This window comes from Fusarium venenatum, assembly GCF_020744135.1.
Source record: "Fusarium venenatum strain MPI-CAGE-CH-0201 chromosome Unknown EDB82scaffold_3, whole genome shotgun sequence".
Taxonomy (NCBI): domain Eukaryota; kingdom Fungi; phylum Ascomycota; class Sordariomycetes; order Hypocreales; family Nectriaceae; genus Fusarium; species Fusarium venenatum.
Window position 1 is genome coordinate 2,543,015 of NW_027072131.1, and position 19,205 is coordinate 2,562,219.

The following is a 19,205-nucleotide window of genomic DNA, read 5'->3' on the forward strand; positions in this document are numbered from 1 at the left end:
CTTGCTTGTAAGATGCCTTAGTCATCACGTCACCAAACAGCCTGTCGCGATGCCACTTGATCCGTGCGCAAAAAAATTAGTGGCGCCGAAATCGACTTAAGCACCTCCGCGTTGCTTCAGTTTTTGATCCTGGTTTCACGCCATTGTCAGCATTTTATCACAATCAGAGTATTTGACACGAGCCTACAACAGTAAGATCGCGTCGCGTATCTCTGATACATACATTGAAAGACTCTCCTATGATGAACGGCTTCGGTTCTCCTTATGGCCAGCCGGCTTCGGCCTGGCAAGAGCACCATACGCCTGATGGACGAGCCTACTACTACAACGCAACTACAAAGGCGACGCAATGGACGAAGCCAGAGGACATTATGAGTCCCGCCGAGGTTCGCTTCACCCTTTGCAAATAAGAAAGTGATGAAAGTCAATGCTAACATGCGACAGCGCGCTCTTGCGAACCAGCCATGGAAGGAATACACTGCTGAGGGAGGACGAAAATATTGGTATAATACTGAGACGAAACAGAGCTCCTGGGAGATGCCGGATGTTTACAAAACAGCTATCGGTGCAACAAGCAAGCCTGCTACTCCGGCCTCCGCAACTCCTTTCACGCCTCCTGCCAGCGCTGGTGGCTACTCCCAGGCACCTTACGATCAGCATCGTGATCAGCGCGACACGTACTCTGAACCTCGCCAGATAACATACGGAAACGATCCCAAAGTCCAGGCTTTTGTGCCTGCAACAAACGATCCTGAATACGCGACCGCCGAAGAGGCTGAAGCTGCCTTCGCTAAACTTCTTCGACGAAGTGGAGTTCAACCGGACTGGACTTGGGAACAAACAATCAGAGCCACTGCGCGGGACCCTCAGTTCCGTGCCATTAAGGATCCTAAGGATCGCAAGGCCGCTTTCGATAAGTATTGCCAGGATGTGGTGATCCAGGACAAGGAGCGAGCTAAGGAAAGGTTGGCTAAACTCCGTGCTGACTTTGAGACTATGCTCAAAAGGCATCCCGAGATCTCTCATTACACCCGCTGGAAGACCGCGCGTCCTATCATCGAAGGCGAAACCATCTTCCGCTCTACCAACAACGAGGAGGAGCGTCGACAACTCTTTGCAGAGTACATCATCGGCTTGAAGAAGGCACACGCAGAGCGGCAGACATCTCTGAGGAAGAACGCTATGGACGGACTCATTGATCTGCTTCCCAAGCTCAACCTGGAGCCTTACACTCGATGGGCTGATGCTCAAGGTATCATTTCATCTACCCCGCCCTTCCAAAATGACGAAAAGTACCAGGCTCTTACCAAGTTTGACATTTTGACTGCTTTCCAAAACCACATGAAGGCTCTGGAGCGCAGGTTCAACGACACGAAGCAAGAGGAGAAGAACAAGAAGCTCCGCAAGGAACGAAAGGCACGTGATGCTTTCAAGTCCCTCCTCAACGAGCTTCGCCGCAATGGCAAAATCAATGCTGGAACAAAATGGAACCAGATCGTTCCCCTCATCGAGAACGATGTCCGCTATACCGATGCCGTTGGTCAAAGCGGCTCCACGCCTCAAGAGCTGTTCTGGGATGTCATCGAGGAGGAGGAACGTGGTCTACGCGGGCCCAGAAACGATGTTATAGATGTTCTTGAAGTGAGTTGTTGCCATGTAACTGTTTGTTATACAATTTAGTTTACTAATAACATACAGGACAAGCGGTTTGATCTCACACCCACGAGCAACTTTGAAGAGTTCCTCTCCATCATGAAAGATGATCGACGGACTGCTAACATTGATCCGGATATCCTCAAACTCGTTTTTGACCGAGTACGTTACCACAGTGTCGTCCTCATGATGCTGACTTGCTAACAAGATTACTAGCTTCGCGAGAAACGCTCGTCCAGGCGGGACGATGATCGACAAACTGAGCGCCAGCAACGAAGAGCTGTCGATGATTTGCGTGCATACATGAAGCGCATGGAGCCTCCTATCACTCTCAGTGATACATATGACAAGGTACGACCTCGACTCTTGAAATCAGATGAGTTCCAGGCCATTGCATCCGAGGATGCTCGACGAAATGCGTTTGACAAGCACATCCGACGTCTACGAGAGAAGGAAGATGAAGCGGACCGAAGCTACAGACGACGTGATCGTATGTCCAGTGAGAGAGACTTGCATCGCCGTGAGCGCGACCGATCTAGAGGTGAGCGATCTCATCGTAGCGGTGGACGTGGTTCTCGACGAAGTCGCAGTCCGGAGCCAGATGCCTACGAAGCGGACCGACGCAAAGCAATCGCCGAGCGAGAGCGCAACCATCGAAAGTCCACCATGGCCGAAGGTCTCTTGGGGTCAGAACGCAGTCGCCTGTCGCCGCCACCTCGCCGTGAGCGAGAACGAGAGCGCGAGCGTGACCGGGAACGAGATCGAGACTACGACCGACCTGCTCGATCGCGCCGCGATGACGACAGTTACTATGACCGTGAACGAAGAGACCGGGAAGACGAGCGCGAGAGATCGTATCGTCGTCGTGCCGACCGCGGATCCCATGATGAACTTAACTATGGAGATGAGCGACCTTCTGGATCCCGACGACGTCGTCCCGATGACGACGAAGACGGTGCTCGCCGTGAGTCACGAGACGCCAAGGTATGAAGCATCGCAGAATATATTTGATGTAAAACACGTCTAACAAGAATACAGAGAATTAAAAGAGAGCGATCTCGGGAGCGCACGCCACCTCGTGTTGAAGAACGTCCTCGTAAGAAAACCCCTCCTCCTGCAACTAAGGACGTTCATTCCGGAAGTGAAGAGGGTGAGATTGAGGAGGATTAAGAGCAGTATTTATCGATTGACCTCTGTCTTTCTACCTTTGGTTAAATAAGCTGCTGCACTCTTTCTCAGTACGCATCGTCGAACCCCTAACAACGTCCACCGGGCGAGATGACTTGGGAGTATAGGCTTGCGGCTGTTGGTCGCCATGGCCGTCCAGTGCCGCAGCGGCGGAAACACATGGCGACCACTCTGCTACAGATGAGCAGTTTTTTGGCCAGTATGTGTCTTTTCCCATTCTTATCCTAGTCTAGGTTTATATATTTGTGAACTTATACAGGGGGCCGTGTTTCTGGAGTTTATTGTGGAGGCTACACTGGCAGTTTTAGGTACTATCTAGAAGTAAGCAACCATAGTTTAATTAACGACTTTCTTGGACGATCCATTCTCTTGCAATTGAACTATTTAGAACTAACCGATAGCCATAATTCTCTATGGAAGTTGTTTCCCGCGAGGTAGGAAACGTCAGACGGCAGAGATCCTGCTAGATCCATTGTCCCTCAATCTACGAAGCCACCCTGCTGCCATGTTACGGGGATCTGGGGAGTTGTAAAGCCCTAGAGAACTCCAAACAGGGAACAAACCAGGATATACCAATCAAGAAAACCAACGGCTTTCGTAGGACCAGACAACAGGGGATACGCTGCCGTCACCATCGTTATTCGTCTGGATCGTCATCCTCGCCGGCGCTGCGCTCATCATATATTCCTAAGTCCCGCTGCTTTCGCCGATTCCCATTTTGAACGCCACAAACGCCGGGAGATGCACCATCAAGGGGAGGCAGAGTCTCGTTATAAACGCCTTTAGCTCTGGTCAGGGTTCTCCTCCAAGAAGAACTGTACAAACTTATTAGTCAAAGATCACAACATATAAGTAAGGATGAAGTAAACTTACGTAGTTGCCGCCCAGCTTCTGCTCTTGGTCGAGCTGAGATCCGTTCTTGTTGATACGGGGGCGGTAGTTGGTAGGGTCACGGCGGAAAGTGACGTTAAGGTTCTTCAAGAAGGTGTTGCAGCCAGTGAGAAGAGACTCGGGCTTGTTGGCGTGAGCATCAATACCAGGCTGTCCGTCAAAGACAATGACTCGGTCAGCGAGATAGGTGGCCATGATGAAATCGTGCTCGACGATGAAGGCAGTCTTCTTGGAGTGCATGATGAATCGCTTGATAACACGCGAGGCGATGATACGCTGCTCGGAATCGAGGTAGGCAGAGGGCTCATCGATAAGGTAGATATCAGCAGGGATACCGAGAGCAAGAACAATAGCAACACGCTGCAATTCACCACCGGACAGGTTCTTGACTTCCTGGTCAATGAAGTCGTCAAGCTTGAGGGGCTTGACAACGTCGGTCTGGAACTGGGGAGACAAGAAAGACTGCTTGATCTTCTTGAAGAACAGCTGGCGAACAGTACCATCGAACTTGGGGGTAATGGTCTGGGGCTTCATGCTGATTCGCATCTCGGGGACGCTCTTCTTGCTGTCGGGCTTCAGGGCGCCGGCCAAGAGACGACAGAAGGTTGTCTTTCCAGTACCGTTCTCACCCATCATGACAATGATCTCGGAATCAGTGAAGTCACCAGCTTCGATGCTGAGCTTGAAGCTGCCTAGGGTCTTCTCCATCTTGGGGTAGGTGAATGCACGCGACTTGTCGATTTGGAACTCATCGGCGGTCTCTGCAATTCTGAAGGTCAAAGACTCATCACGGAATCGCAAGTTTTCGGTGGGGATGTGACCGTCAAGGAAGATGTTGATACCCTCACGTACGGAGTAGGGGAGTGTGACGACACCGTAAACGGCAGGCCTGCCGTAAAGAACGCAGATGTAGTCGGAGAGGTAGTCGAGAACAGACAGATCGTGCTCGACAACGATGACGTAGTCGTTGTCACGGAGGAGAGAGCGGATGACTAGAGCAGCGCTCAAACGCTGCTTGACATCGAGGTAGGAAGAAGGCTCGTCAAACATATAGACATCGGCCTGCTGAACGGCGACAGTTCCGATAGCGAAACGCTGGAGCTCACCACCAGAGAGGAGGTTAATATCACGGTCCATGATATGGTTCAGCTCAAGGACGTTGGCCATCTCTTCCATGTTGCCGAGCGTGGCTCGGCTCTCGATGAGGTATCGGACACTCTTGTTGGGGCCTCGAACGGCCCTTGGGATTTGATCCACGTACTGGGGCTTGACAACGGCCTTGAGGTCATCCTCCAGGAGCTTTGTAAAATAGTCTGTTTCATGATCAGCACACACGCATCCCTCTCCTGGGATCACGAATTGGGTACTACATACTCTGAAGCTCGGAACCACGGAAGTGCTTAATAACTTCCTCCCAGTCAGGAGGGTTGTCATGTCGGCCCAGGTTGGGCTTGAGCTTTCCACTCAGAATCTTGAGGGCAGTGCTCTTTCCAATACCGTTGGTACCGACAAGTCCAAGCACCTGGCCAGGTCGGGGCATGGGAAGACGATGCAACTTGAAGCTGTTGGGACCATATCGGTGGGTGACCTGACTCTCAAGGTTGGTGGGCAAGTTGATAATGTTGATCGCATCAAACGGGCAGCGCTTTGGGCAAATACCACAACCGATACAAAGGGACTCGGAGATAAAAGCCAGCTTGGAGTCGGGCTGGACTTCGATACAGAGCTTTCCGCTACGAACGACGGGGCACGACTTTTTGCACTCTTGACGACATTTTCGCGGGCGACACTAAAAGGAGGGGTTAGAAAATGTTTGGCAGGCGGCGGGGCACTTGTTGATGCTGATGCTGATGATCACACACCTTGTCGCTGTTCACGATAGCAATACTGTTGAAAGGCCTGTTAGTTTATCTCTTTGTTGTTGTTTTTTCTATTTTCTCGAGTCGCATCGACGTACCGCGTGAGTTTATCAGACATTTTCGCGATAGCACAACAGATGTTGCTTTAATCAAGGTTTTGGTGGGGTGGGAATTTGTGGGAAGAAAGATGAAGGACCTGAGCAGAAGTCGACAACAGAGTGTCTCACGCGCGCAAAATATGATGACACGCGGGCACTCGTCGAAGACTCTTTATGAGGAACGGGTTACACGGTGAGAAGAAAACGAGGGGAAGAAATCAAGGTAAAAAGAAGTTCCAAGGTTAGGCTCAGGTTGTTTGGATTGTGTGGATGGTAATCCAATTTTCAGGCCCTGTCATTAGTAGGTTTGGCGGGGCTGTGGACCGCTGAACTTAACACAGGCAAGCAAGGTACTGCGGTACGTACCTGTCTTTTGCATGACGTTGTCACTGCGACAAATTATAGTTCTCTAATGAATCAACCTATGCTTTTTATTAATATCTAAGCCTGAAATTACGCTTCTCGGATCAGTAGTCAGCGTCTATGATCGATTTGAATAATAATACTAAAGTGCTTGCTGTTAATAGGTGCAGGATATCAACCACTTTAGTACCAAGGTACCTAGGCACCTATAAAGCTGGTGGCTGATATAAAAGTTGTGATGCTTAATATATAGCTTGACCTTCCAGCTGGTTTGGATTTATTCTCTCTATTACCTTTGGGTAATTGACAAAAGTGCTGAAGGTTTACATAGTTCTTGGTGACTCATATTCCTCGTGAACCAATATCATTATGTAACCCGGTCTCGACTTTAAGGTCATGCATATCACATTCCAACATATACCTACCTAGGTTCCAATCAGTTATGGTAACATTTTAACACGTGACTATGAAGTAGCGGTATCTCATACTAGGTACATATGCATTTACAATCGATCATGCAGAGCAGCAAATTCTATGTGCTTCACATTTAAATCCACGGTTAAACTGGTCTCTTCTCACGGAAAGACCCGTAAAACACGATCTATTATAAAGCCAATAGATGTGCGCGATTGGGCATCCGACAAACGACGAACAGAAACTATCATTAATAGGAATGTGTTTTCAGTGCTAAGAAAAAATCCAATTACAATTGAAATTGTTGAATGCAAACAACCAACGAGAACAATTGGGCCAGGCAGCCATAAATAGAGCGCAGAAAACATTAGCAAGAACTGACATCTCGTTTAGGGTAACAGTCGGAACAGTCTACGCTTATTGGCTAACCATAAACTCAGGTATGTAAAAAGCATAGTCCTCTAAGTAAGAGTTAACAGGCAGCTTGCTACACGAATGTTTAACCTCAAACAGCAGATAAAAATGCGTGAGCTTTCTGGAAGGAGAATTAAAAACAGTAGAAATTAAATTTACAGTTTAAACCCACGCGTAACTGTAACGTTTGTTGCAGACTAAAGAACCTAATGTCTTGACATGGCACAGTGATGCTGTCCAGGATCACGTGAGCATACTCCACCTCTCAGTGCTCTCACCCCGTGCAATCAATCCAAATCTTCAGGTTCCTGCCTCTCCACCAAATTGATTCTCCCGTCCCTACCCACGTCACCGGGCCATCGATAACCCCGAACGTATCCTGACAGGCTCCCGATATTATCTACATGTTGCCTGCAGTCTGTAGATTATTCTTTAATGACTTGTGAGTTTACCCTGCTCTTCCTGCTCCTTTCAGTCTCTACCGCGCTTCTGGCTTGCTGGCCTGTCGCCTATCGTCGATCCCGCCTCGGCCTCGACCATACCCATCGCGATATTGCCTTCATAAGAGCCTTATATATGTTTTATCACGATAAAACTTGATGGATTCGATGCTTCACGCTCGGATAGATGCTTCTGCGATCCGACACACCATATCCGAGCTGTTGTATCCTTTCAATCGCGAGTTGGGGGTTTTTCATTAACCTTGCCATCGATAACTTACACGGGATGCGACAAGTGACGAACCTCTACTGTTCTTCCCATATCCCGCCCTTTCTGGCGTCGCTTATGGGTCGCCAGAATCGCGTCGTCCCAATAATCCCTCAAACACACACGTCACACCAGGCCATCAGCTAATATCGTCGCGTCTTTAGTAGGTAGTCTGCTTCATCACCAACATGATGTCCACCCCTGCTTTAGGGGGTCCTTCGAACGGACACTTATCGCCTGGCGATGAAATTAGCATGTCTTTTGATACAGGAGACCACGTAACTGATAGCGATTCTCACGATGCCCCTGACCACACGCTTGATCACCCATCGCCAACTTCCTCAGACGATGCGAACCACGACTCAAATATGATACAAGATGATACGCACATGTCGGCGAGTGAGCAGTCAAGCGAAGACAATGCATCTGATGACGGTGACTTCGACATGGAGGAGAGCATCCTATCCCAGAACGAAGACGTGATGGAAGACCGTGCCAGCTCTACCGACTCAAATCGAACATCCAAACGCAAAGCCCCTGTCGAGGAAGAAGACTACATCAAAGCTAATCCAGAGCTATATGGATTAAGACGAAGTGTGCGTTGCGAAAAATTTTCACCCAGCTTCTGTCTTCTTGCTTGCTGACTAGTCCATAGACGCGACCTCGAGAACAACGAAAAATTGTAGGTCATCATTGAGAATTGACACCAGGGTATACCATTAACCCAATTCCTACAGGTCGAATCTGATGATTCGGACTCAGAACCACCCGTCAACCGTCGTACAGTCAAACGACGACGTGTCGAGATCTCACGTCCTTGTAGGTTGCCATAACAGATTCACTTCGGCTGCGGCCATTTCTCCCTAGCTCTGTCTAACATGATCGCTATAGCTTCGAAGATTGGCACACCAACGTTACGGGCCTCGACAGCCGATTCCGACTCCGACTCAGACAACTATGGCGGTGCTCGGGCAAAGAGTCTGCAGAAAAAAGCTCGAATGCAACGCGAGGCGCAACCAGATCTCGCTCTGGCTGAAAAGCGCTGGTCAAGTCGTCGAGCTGCACAGATACAACAAGGAGCTTATGAAGAAAGCGATGTCGATGAAGATGAGGAAGATGACGACGACGAACTCGGTCTCGCTTCCTACACCGTGGACTATGTGGATGACTCGCCATACATAGAAAAGGTTGTTCGACATCGTTTAAAAGACGGCTTGGAATTGTCTTACAACTCAACCAAGAACGACTTTGAGTACTTCATCAAGTGGCAAGGCAAATCACACTTGCATGACACATGGGAAACCTTCGATGATATTCGCGGCTACCGTGGTCATCGCAAAGTCGAGAATTACTTTAAGAAGTTTGTCGACTACGAACTAGCCATTCGCTTCGGCACCGACATTCCTCCCGAGACCAAGGAGCAGTTTTTCCTTGACCGCGAGCGAGATGAAGAGGCGTATGAGGACTACACAAAAGTCGAACGAGTTGTGGCCGTACGTGATGGCGACGAGGGCACTGAATACCTTGTCAAATGGAAAGGCCTCACCTATGAAGAGTGCACATGGGAAATCGCATCCGACATCAGTGACTTGTTCCAAGATCAAATTGACCAGTATCTTGACCGAGCATCTCGATCCTGGCAGTCAGACCGCAAGGAGACAAACCCCGAAACGCGATCACGTATGGTCAAGCTTGAAGAACAACCAGACTTCATCAAAAACGGCGAGCTTCGCAACTTCCAGCTGAGAGGTCTCAATTTTCTCTGCCTCAATTGGACCAAAGGTAACAACGTGATCCTGGCAGATGAGATGGGCCTGGGAAAAACAGTCCAGACTGTATCGTTCTTGAGTTGGCTTCGCAACGCTCGTCATCAAGAGGGCCCATCACTTGTGGTTGCTCCACTCAGTGTCATCCCTGCTTGGTGTGATACCTTTAACCACTGGTCTCCTGATCTCAACTACGTTGTCTATCTGGGACCTGAGGATGCCCGGAACATCATTCGCGAGCATGAACTACTTGTGGACGGCAACCCCAAGAAGCCCAAGTTCAACATTTTGGTCACGTCTTATGAGTTTATTCTTCAGGACTGGCAATTTCTACAGTCCATTAAGTGGCAAACACTCGCCGTTGATGAGGCACACCGACTCAAGAACCGTGAGTCACAGCTTTACAACCGCCTGGTGAACTTCGGTATCCCCTGCAAAGTCTTGATCACGGGTACGCCTATTCAAAACAACCTGGCCGAACTGTCGGCTCTGCTCGATTTCCTGAACCCCGGCAAGGTTGACATCGATGAAGACCTTGATTCGCTTTCTGCCAATGACGCACAAGAGAAATTACAGCTACTGCACAAGGCCATTGCACCCTACATTCTTCGAAGAACTAAAGAGACTGTAGAGTCAGACCTGCCACCAAAGACAGAGAAGATCATTCGTGTTGAGCTGTCGGACGTGCAGCTGGATTATTACAAGAACATCTTGACCCGTAACTACTCAGCCCTCTGTGACGCTACCAATGGCCACAAAAACTCCCTGCTCAATATCATGATGGAGCTGAAAAAGATCAGTAACCATCCTTATATGTTCCCAGGTGCCGAGGAGAAGGTACTGGCCGGCAGTGTGCGCAGAGAGGACCAGATCAAGGGCTTGATTGCGAGCAGTGGAAAGATGATGTTGCTTGATCAACTTTTGTCAAAGTTGAACAAGGATGGACACAGAGTTCTGATTTTCAGCCAGATGGTCAAGATGCTTGACATTCTTGGTGATTACTGCTCCTTGCGAGGATACAAGTTCCAAAGACTCGATGGTACCATCGCGGCGGGTCCTCGACGCATGGCCATCAACCATTTCAACGCCGATGACAGTGATGATTTTTGTTTCCTTCTCTCCACGCGAGCAGGTGGTCTTGGAATCAACTTGATGACCGCGGATACGGTCATCATTTTTGATTCGGATTGGAACCCACAAGCTGATTTGCAGGCTATGGCTCGTGCGCATCGTATAGGCCAGAAACGACCCGTCAACATTTATCGCCTGGTATCCAAGGAAACAGTTGAGGAGGAGGTTCTTGAGCGAGCTCGCAACAAGCTTCTTCTCGAGTATCTGACCATCCAGGCTGGCGTTACCGACGATGGCAAGGCCGCGTTCAAGGAAGAATTGAACAAGAAGGGTCTTAGAGTTGAGGGCCCTTCATCATCGGAAGATATTCAAATGGTGCTCAAGATGCGTTCGTCCAAGATGTTTGAGCAGAGCGGCAACCAAGAACGTCTTGAGCAGCTCGATATTGACTCCATCCTCGAGAACGCTGAAATCACGAAGACAAAGGTGGACGACAAGATTAACCTCAGTAGCGGTGGCATCGATTGGGACAACTTTATGCAGATCACTGATGTTAAGGTGGATGATATTAATCTTGATTGGGATCAGATCATTCCAGCCGATAAACTCGCTGAGATCAAGGCTGAAGAGGAAAAGAAGCAGCATGAAGCCTACGTTGCCAAGGTTGCAGCCGAAAGCGCACCACGAAGGGCTACGATGAAGAACCGCCACAATGAGAATGACCGTGCTGATCGCCTCAAGAAACGTCAGAGGGAACAGCGAGACAAGGAGGAGGACGACAGACGTGCCTTGCTTGCCGACCCGAAACGTCCTTTGACTGACAAGGAGCAACGTGGTCTTATTAAGGCCTATTTCCGATATGGTTCGATGGATGACCGCGGCAATGAGATTATCAAAGATGCCAAGCTCAAGGAGAGAGACCAAGACTATGTTAAGTTGGTTCTCGACGAGTTCATTAAGGCAGCCAAGGAAGCCGTTGATGAGAACCTGGCCCAGATGGTGGAAGAAGAGAAGAGACTAGGAAAGACGCTTACGAAGAAGGATCGAAAAGCGGTTCTGATCGACTTTGGCGATTTGAAGAAGGTGAATGCTGAGACGGCTATCGAACGTCCCAAGCAGCTTCAACTCCTTCGACAGGCTATTCGCAGCCATAGTGACTGGCACTCGTTTCGCCTCCCTGATGCGACAAAGGCCGCCAATTATTCCTGTGCTTGGGGCGCCAAAGAGGATGCTATGCTCTTAATTGGTATTGACCGACACGGCTTTGGTGCCTGGCCGCAGATTCGCGATGACCCTGACCTGGACATGGTGGAGAAGCTCTTCCTCGAAGAACATCGTGTTGAGAAGAAGGAAGAACGCAGCAAGGGCAATGATAAGATGAAGGCCCCTGGTGCAGTACACCTTGTTCGTCGCTCGGAGTACCTGCTCTCCGTTCTGCAGGCAAAGCACTCAAACGATCGAGGTGTGCAACGCGCTGTGGAGAACCATCACCGCAACAATAAAAAGTCGCTTGCTAATGGTCACCGGGGAAGTGCTACAGCATCTCCTGCTCCTCACAACGGAAAGAAGCATCGTGATCGTGATAGGGAGCATCTTCACGGGGATCCTCACCGATCCCGTGGCCACGTCGACGAACGAGGCACTCCACTCCACGACTACAAGCGGAAACATCTGTCGCATGAAGATAGTCGCAGCCCTAAGCATCGGCGTATCGAAGAGCATCGTCGATCTAGCAAACATGGCGATGACAGAGATAGGTCGGAGAAGCGCCGATACCGCGATGATGAGGACCGCCGTGATGACCGACGGGGCGACAAGCATCGTCTTAGCCATAGCCATCGCGATGATCGCCGGGACGATCGACGAGACGACCGCCGTGATGACCGACGTGATGACCGACGAGACGACCGTCGCGATGACCGACGAGACGACCGCCGCGATGACCGCAGAGATGACCGCAGAGATGACCGCAGAGATGACCGCAGAGACGACCGTCGACATGACCGACATCGTGAAGACCGTGATAGAGAACGTGAGCGCGAACGTGAGCGCGAACGGGCCCAAGACTCGCACCCTCAGGATGAACGCCGAGCCAAGGCTCTTCGACGGCTGGATGAGCTCCGTCGAATTGGTGACAACAAGGACCAGCGAGCACAAGACAACGATGCTATGATTTGGTTCTTATTGAAACCAGTCCGTGAAAACTTCGAGAGAATTCTCTCTACCACCAAGGACAACGTCAAGTCAAGCAAGGAGCGGGCGAACATATTTAAGGTCGAGTTGGTCGTTATCGGCACGTTTCTCGATGAAAAATTGGCGGCCACTGCTGCTGACGAGGGTCTCAAGAGCAATTTCTGGTAAGTCTTGTGCTTTGATATGGAGTATTGGATTGGATTTCGCTGACCTCATCTACAGGGACTTTTTGGCAGCCTTATGGCCTGTGGATGATACAAGCAAGAGTGTCACTGGAAAACGACTGAGCAACATGTATCGCACTCTGCACTCCCGAGACAAGGAACCTGGTTCGGCCAAGACCAATGGTGCATAATTACCCCGAGAACGCGCAACAGGCGATTCTCAACAACAAACACCAACTTGTCACGTACAAATATACCTGAATTTTGTTTTTTTCATGACGACTTTAGCATCATTTGTTTTACTTTCCGCATAGGACCGGCGTTTGGTTGCGCATATTTCAATGAGCAGGGCTAGATACGATCTTGCCCTTTTGCTAGGTGCGGAGTGGTTCAGATCATACCCGGATTGCATGGTATGGGGTTTGTCATAGGCGGAGTTGTGTCACCTCGACTTGGCTATTGCCAATATTACACACTGGAGGAGATGTCTTGATACATTTGAGCAGGGTGAGCGTTGCGTCTTTATCGGAGCGAAATTATTACGAAGGACTTGACTCGACTCGGTGCTGGTTAGTTGGTCGATGGCACCTGGGCAGATACCAAATGCAACACTTCGGAGACCCTGATTGTTAGATGAATATTTTCTTATGGATGGTTTGTGGATGAAAAAGACAGGCCAAGATTTCCGAGCAAGGACTTTGCTTAGGCTGATAGAAGCTAAATTATAAAGATGAATAATTAACGACGTCCATTGTTCTACTGTGATCTGCTTGCATGTGATCTATGTATCGAATGCTAAGTATGAGGAGTCTTCTATACAGAAGTCAAGGATAAAGCTACAGCAACATTGGACACCTTGCCATGTTTGACGAAATAAAATAAAGCTAGTATTCCAGAATGCCGTATCGTGAAATGTAGTAGGCCCAGGAGGATATTGAGCTTCGTAACGCCTCTCATAGGATTAAGTTGGCCACTTTCTAACATTTTAGATTGAGGCAGGCTTAAATTTATTCTTAACCAAACAGAGACACCCATGCGTGCATTTGATGCTTAGGTATGGCCACAGCCTGTGGATCCCCATCTGTAGGACCACCGCCTCAGTCATCCACCTAACCAACCTCAATGGTCTTGTCATGACAAAAGCATCCAACAACGACTAGGTACAGTTAAACATAGGAATGTAAGCACATACCACGATCTTTGGACAAACTCCATCACTGACATCATCAATAGTCTACCATACAATGGCTTCTTACACTCGTGAACGTCAAATCGCAGAGCTCGCCGTCTTGCGGGCCTCAATTCTTACTAAGAGGGTGCAGTCAACCGTCAGCGGAATCTCAAAAGCCGACGACTCGCCAGTAACTGCTGCTGATTTTGCCGCTCAGGCGGTTCTTATCAGTGCTCTTCGCAAGGCCTTTCCTGGTGATGCCTTTGTTGGAGAAGAGGACTCCAGCGCTCTAAGAGAAGATGACGCCTTGAAGCAGCGTGTATGGGAACTGGCTTCCAGCGCCCATCTGGAGAACCCAGACGATGAAGCATTGCTTGCCAGCCCCGAGAACGTTGAAGAGCTTCTTGAGGTGATTGACCTCGGAGGTCGTGGCCAGGGTGGCAAAAAGGGGCGCTTCTGGGTTATGGATCCCATCGACGGAACCGCTACGTTCCTCAAGGGTGAACAGTATGCTGTGTCCCTGGCGTTGGTAGAGGATGGCCAAGAAGTTGTCGGTGTTCTGGGTTGTGCGAACCTGAAACCAGTAGATGGAAGAATTTCAGAGTCGACTATTGATAAGGACGGTTTGGGTCTCATGCTCACCGCGGTTCGCGGACAGGGTGCAACGATCCGCAAGATGGAATTCAACGGTCTCCAGCCCGCTCAGCCTCTTGACAGCATCGCCAAAGCTTCCAGCATCGCTGATTCCCAGATCATCAACTACTCCAGCGGCTCTACCTCTCGCCACGACCTCATTACCAAGCTTGCCGACTCCTTCGGTGCCAAGTTTCCTAACATTGAGCTGTACTCCTCTCATATCCGTTACGCAGCACTTCTGGTTGGCGGTGGCGATTTTCAGCTTCGTGTACCTTCGTCTGGCAGTGTACGCATGTATATCTGGGACCATGCCGGCGCCCAGCTTATCTTGACTGAGGCTGGTGGTAAAGTGACAGATCTTGATGGCAAGGAAATGGACTTTGGAGCCGGAAGAGACTTGAACCAAAACAACGGCCTGCTCGCAGCTAGAGAAGGGATCCATAGTGCGGTTCTGGAGGGTATGGGCAAGCTTCTGGCTGAAGACGCTTCGCGTTGAGTATATGCTAAATAAGGGCTATATACGAAGATAAAATCCAACAAATTGTTAACCGGCGTTTATGTTTATATCCAATATTCGACGTGTCCCAGACCGTATCTTACATCAGGCTGCTCCGTCCTCCAATCTCCATACTTCCCTGTCCATCCTTCATTTGTCCACTTCTACCAACGACAAACTCAGTGTAAATTCTCTGCAATCTCCTCCTCTCTTCGGAACTGATACTGGCCCTTGTGTTGTCCAGCGCTTTGAGGAGATGATTCAACTCAATGACTACTTCCCTTTGCTCACTGACTTGCGCTTTGGCGTCGGTGTTGCCTGCAGGAACGCCATGGACTTGCTTTGACTTCTTGCGAGCTATCTTGATCTCCTCAAGTTTTGCGAGGATTGACGCGTTCTCAACAAGGGCAGCCGACCTGCTCTTTGGTGTGGCTTCGATGACTGGCTTGACTTTGTCCCCATAGCGGAACTGGACGAAGCTTGGCGTGGAGTTCGACTTGGCGTTGGTACCGTTGGACCGTTTCGAGGTCACTGCAGGCCCGTCTACGTCCAAGACGTCATGAATGGCCTCCAGCTGAGCGTTAGATACAAGGGCTTGAAGATCAGCACCCGAAAAACCTTCGGTTTGGCGGGCGATGTCCGTAAGGGGTCCATCAGACTCGATCAATTCATCTGAAAGTCTCACTTTCTGGAACAATGCCTTGATAATATCGACTCGATCTTCCAGGGCAGGCATGTCGCAGAGGAGAGACTTATCTAGACGACCAGGACGAAGCAGAGCAGGATCAATCAGATCAGGCCTGGATGTAGCTGCTAGCACATAGACACCTGATAGACCTTCGGCACCGTCCATTTGCGTTAGAAGTTGGTTGACAACACGATCCGTGACACCTGTAGAATCATGTCCTCTCTTGGGTGCGATGGAATCGAACTCGTCGAAGAAGAGCACACATGGCTTTGCAGCTGAAGCTCTGTCGAACAAATCTCGGACGCTCTTTTCAGAGGCACCAATGTACTTGTTCAGGATCTCAGGACCCTTGACACTAATAAAGTTAAGGCCACACTCGCCAGCAACAGCGCTGGCGAGAAGAGTCTTGCCACAACCAGGATATCCGTACAGAAGAAGACCCGAGCGAAGACGCAAAGGACATTGGGCAAAGATTGGCGCGTACTTTGTGGGATATTGCAGCGTCTCCAGAAGTACTTGTCGTGTCTCTTGCAGACCTCCGATAGATTTGAAGCTAGTTGACGAACTTTGCAATGTCACGTTTCTCAGAGAGGCTGGAGTAAAGCCCTTGAGGGCTTTTTCGAAGTCAGCACGAGCTAAATGAATAGCACCTGTTGAGTCTGGGGACTCAGCAATGGCTCGGATGATGGCTTCGTTCCTGGCACGGGATACCAGCACACTGATATCGCCAGGCATGTAGCCGTCCGTAGAACCCGAGATGTCAAGAAAATCGAGATCTGGGTCCAAAACGAAGCCACTTGTCTTTGTTTTGTGATCCTCCTTGCTCGTGTGGCTGGTGCCATCCATCCACGCACCACTGTCTCCTCCCGTCGTGCTGCTATCGGCAGTCTGAGGTCGACTGCCATCGCTAAACTGTGTTTGGGCTTCATCAGCAGTCACAGCATCCAACATAACAATGGACTCCATGACCCGGCGTCTTGCTTCCTTATCGGGTGCTTTGAGCTCCACGATCTCGCGCACAACATGGCCACTGACCACGATACCATTGATAGATTCCTTGGCTTCGGTTGTTGCCAAAAGCACAACACCACTGTCTCGAGTGCAGTATTGTCTTACAATGGAGCATAAGATCTCACCAACTTGCCTGCTTCTGCCATTGTCATTTCCAACCTGCAGTTCTGTCTCGACAGGGCAAAGCTTATCGAGGTCGTCAAGGATAACAACGGCCTTTCCGTTCAATCGTGCGCCCCAGCTGGCAGAGGCAAACAGCCGATTTAGCGTTTCTTTTATTGTTGAGATTCTCGTTTCGTCGTTGACAAGTTTCCGACAGGGGTAATAGAGCGTGTGGAACAATGACTCTTGCCGAAGCTTTTGAGCCAGGTGTTTGGCAATGGAGGATTTTCCTGATCCCATGCCTCCTGTAAGAAGAACAGAAGATAGATGTATAAGATTCGACTGCAAGTTGTTCAACAAGGAGTCGATTCCAACAAGAAGCGAATCATGTGTTGGTTGCCGCTCAAACCCATCCGGTTCAGACATCCAGGATGGCCGAGTGGTAGGTGGCTGCACGTCAATGGGTAACTTGGGATCAATCCCTAGCAGCCAATTTGTTGACTCCTTACTTTCCTGAAAGTCTGCACTGTATGTAAACTTGACAATACCACCCTCCCACCCTTGAGGGGCCTCAAGACCGTCATATATATTCAGAACAGACCCATCTGTCAAGGGCCCTTGAAGGAGCCCATCTGTACCCCTGAAACCATCGTAGATCTGACGGAATCGCTTTGCGGCTTCTTCTTTCTCAGCCTTAGACTCTCCGCCAAAACGAAGACCTTCAATTGTTTTGGCACTTGTCGCGAAAGGAAAAATCTTGATACTTTGCACCGTGCCCTTTGATAGCTGCTGTTGTGCAGCTTGGAGCTTCACGATACCACCAACCATACCAGTGCAGCCGAGAGTGGCGCAAAGAGGAGACGAAAGAGCTACTGCCTGGCTGTTGGGAGGGTCAATCCATGACCGGAGGTGAGCAATCACCTTCGTGGCCGCAGTCATACCAGTGGGAACACCCCCTTCTTCCGGTTGGGGTTGTTGCAATCCAGCTGGTCTAATAACATCGACCATAACGTAGTTGACTCCTTTCAAAGCTTCACCAGACAGAAGATCATGATCAACCCACACACTGAAATCCTGCGGCAGAGGTCCTTCATCAAACCATTCTTCGCACGAAGCTCGGTCGAGGCCGCGCAAAAAGATGGCAGACCGTCGCTCTTCCTTTGCGCTTCGTCGTCGCACTGTACTGGTGGCGCTTCTCTTAGACTTTGAGGTACTGGCCACACTTCTGTGATCACCTGAGTTGAGCGAGCTCTTCTGCCTCGTTTTCGGCGCGACAATCACCTCAGCGTCCGGCGAGATCTTCGCGAATGGTAGGTCTGCGGAAGGCGCAGGGTCCAGTGAGATAACCTTAATATTCGCAGTCGAGGTCGGGGACAAGTGTAGCGTCAACGCGTGGGGCGCAACCGGGTTGTCGCCGAGTTTGTATGAGGGGTTCGGAAGCGCGCGGATCTGGGACAAAAGGTTGAGTTCGAGGAACGTCGCGTGTAGCTCGATAATCTCCCAGTCTTCTGGCGTCAGAGGTTCGATATTGATCGTATGCGCCATCGGAGGATCGAGATGGATGGTGGCCATGATCTTCTGTCCTTCCAACAGTCCCAGAGTCTTTGCTAGTGTGGCATCGAGTTCGACAAGCTGAACATCTTGGTCGCGAGATGATCTTGAGCCATTGAGTCCATCGCGTGTACCGGGAGGGGCTGTTCTTCTCTTGCTTGGCATTCCTGTCCATCCTACAAATATGGAGCGCTGTTGAGAGCCGGATCCAGTCGAAGAAGCATCTCGGTAACTGAGTTCGACGATAACATTTTGCGCAGGCTATCACACATTAGCCAATTACGATGATAGTGAGAGAATGAAGTCAGTTGCTTACAGTGTTGACGTTAACTAGTAATGAGACGAGCGACGATGGGAGATTGACCAAACAACTCTTGAGGTGACTTAGGGAGATCTCCGCAGAGACAGATTGCGCGTTTCTTTTAGGAGGCATGATGCGCCGAGTATGTGGAAAGTTAATTGACTCTCGAATCGAAGTGAGTCGTTGGACTCATAAAAGAAAAGAGAAGTAATGGTTGTATACAAATGAGTACCGAAACAATTCCGACATCAACTCCGTTTCTCGTCCCGCAGCCGAGGTATCTACACGTGCTCGGGATCCTCGCCGTATCTACCTACGGAGCAGCCAAGAAAGCTGGGGAAGGTAGGTAAGGGTAAGCCTCAGGGTGCCAGAGAAATTGGCCGCTAGAAGGGACGAAATTAGTAGATCATCTTATGCTACTTAGTCCAAGCCTTTTAGGCTGTTTATTTTTGTTTCCTAAGACTTTG

General features: G+C 49.8%; 5 protein-coding genes across 5 annotated transcripts; 3 read left to right on the plus strand and 2 right to left on the minus strand.

Annotated features, from left to right (window-relative positions):
• The first annotated feature begins 93 nt into the window (after window positions 1-93).
• Window positions 94-3,194, plus strand: EDB82DRAFT_505165 (uncharacterized protein). Its single transcript, XM_025727074.2, has 5 exons — window positions 94-386; window positions 445-1,641; window positions 1,699-1,815; window positions 1,870-2,637; window positions 2,692-3,194. Exons 1-5 carry the CDS (start codon window positions 240-242, stop codon window positions 2,821-2,823), a joined length of 2,361 nt encoding a protein of 786 aa, XP_025581578.2. The 5' UTR covers window positions 94-239; the 3' UTR covers window positions 2,824-3,194.
• EDB82DRAFT_505166 (P-loop containing nucleoside triphosphate hydrolase protein) lies at window positions 3,195-5,712 on the minus strand. The gene is made up of 3 exons (XM_065608740.1): window positions 5,107-5,712; window positions 3,715-5,045; window positions 3,195-3,656 (listed from the first exon to the last, which is right to left on the minus strand). Exons 1-3 carry the CDS (start codon window positions 5,270-5,272, stop codon window positions 3,624-3,626), a joined length of 1,530 nt encoding a protein of 509 aa, XP_065463890.1. The 5' UTR covers window positions 5,273-5,712; the 3' UTR covers window positions 3,195-3,623.
• Window positions 5,713-7,776: 2,064 nt separating this feature from the next.
• Window positions 7,777-12,973, plus strand: EDB82DRAFT_546646 (P-loop containing nucleoside triphosphate hydrolase protein; the record flags this gene model as incomplete). The annotated part of the gene is made up of 5 exons (XM_025727076.1): window positions 7,777-8,184; window positions 8,244-8,270; window positions 8,326-8,407; window positions 8,480-12,782; window positions 12,841-12,973. The coding sequence occupies 5 exons, from the start codon at window positions 7,777-7,779 to the stop codon at window positions 12,971-12,973; spliced, it is 4,953 nt and encodes a 1,650-aa protein (XP_025581580.1).
• Window positions 12,974-13,921: 948 nt separating this feature from the next.
• On the plus strand, window positions 13,922-15,135 carry EDB82DRAFT_228052 (uncharacterized protein). Its single transcript, XM_025727078.2, has one exon. It carries the CDS (start codon window positions 14,027-14,029, stop codon window positions 15,083-15,085), a length of 1,059 nt encoding a protein of 352 aa, XP_025581581.1. The 5' UTR covers window positions 13,922-14,026; the 3' UTR covers window positions 15,086-15,135.
• Window positions 15,136-19,190, minus strand: EDB82DRAFT_228051 (P-loop containing nucleoside triphosphate hydrolase protein). The gene is made up of 2 exons (XM_025727079.2): window positions 18,754-19,190; window positions 15,136-18,698 (listed from the first exon to the last, which is right to left on the minus strand). The coding sequence occupies exons 1-2, from the start codon at window positions 18,868-18,870 to the stop codon at window positions 15,186-15,188; spliced, it is 3,630 nt and encodes a 1,209-aa protein (XP_025581582.1). The 5' UTR covers window positions 18,871-19,190; the 3' UTR covers window positions 15,136-15,185.
• Between the last annotated feature and the right edge of the window lie 15 nt (window positions 19,191-19,205).

Excerpts from the sequence above, each read along its gene's own strand:
- EDB82DRAFT_505165 (XM_025727074.2), top strand. The coding sequence starts at position 240 with ATGATGAACGGCTTCGGTTCTCCTTATGGCCAGCCGGCTTCGGCCTGG. Across the intron at positions 1,816-1,869 it reads TCAAACTCGTTTTTGACCGA|CTTCGCGAGAAACGCTCGTC; the intron begins GTACGTTACCAC and ends CAAGATTACTAG. Across the intron at positions 2,638-2,691 it reads GTGAGTCACGAGACGCCAAG|AGAATTAAAAGAGAGCGATC; the intron begins GTATGAAGCATC and ends ACAAGAATACAG.
- EDB82DRAFT_505166 (XM_065608740.1), bottom strand. The coding sequence starts at position 5,272 with ATGCCCCGACCTGGCCAGGTGCTTGGACTTGTCGGTACCAACGGTATT. Across the intron at positions 5,046-5,106 it reads CCGTGGTTCCGAGCTTCAGA|ACTATTTTACAAAGCTCCTG; the intron begins GTATGTAGTACC and ends ATCATGAAACAG. Across the intron at positions 3,657-3,714 it reads AGAAGCTGGGCGGCAACTAC|TTCTTCTTGGAGGAGAACCC; the intron begins GTAAGTTTACTT and ends AAGTTTGTACAG.
- EDB82DRAFT_228052 (XM_025727078.2), top strand. The coding sequence starts at position 14,027 with ATGGCTTCTTACACTCGTGAACGTCAAATCGCAGAGCTCGCCGTCTTG.
- EDB82DRAFT_228051 (XM_025727079.2), bottom strand. The coding sequence starts at position 18,870 with ATGCCTCCTAAAAGAAACGCGCAATCTGTCTCTGCGGAGATCTCCCTA. Across the intron at positions 18,699-18,753 it reads TACTAGTTAACGTCAACACT|CCTGCGCAAAATGTTATCGT; the intron begins GTAAGCAACTGA and ends AATGTGTGATAG.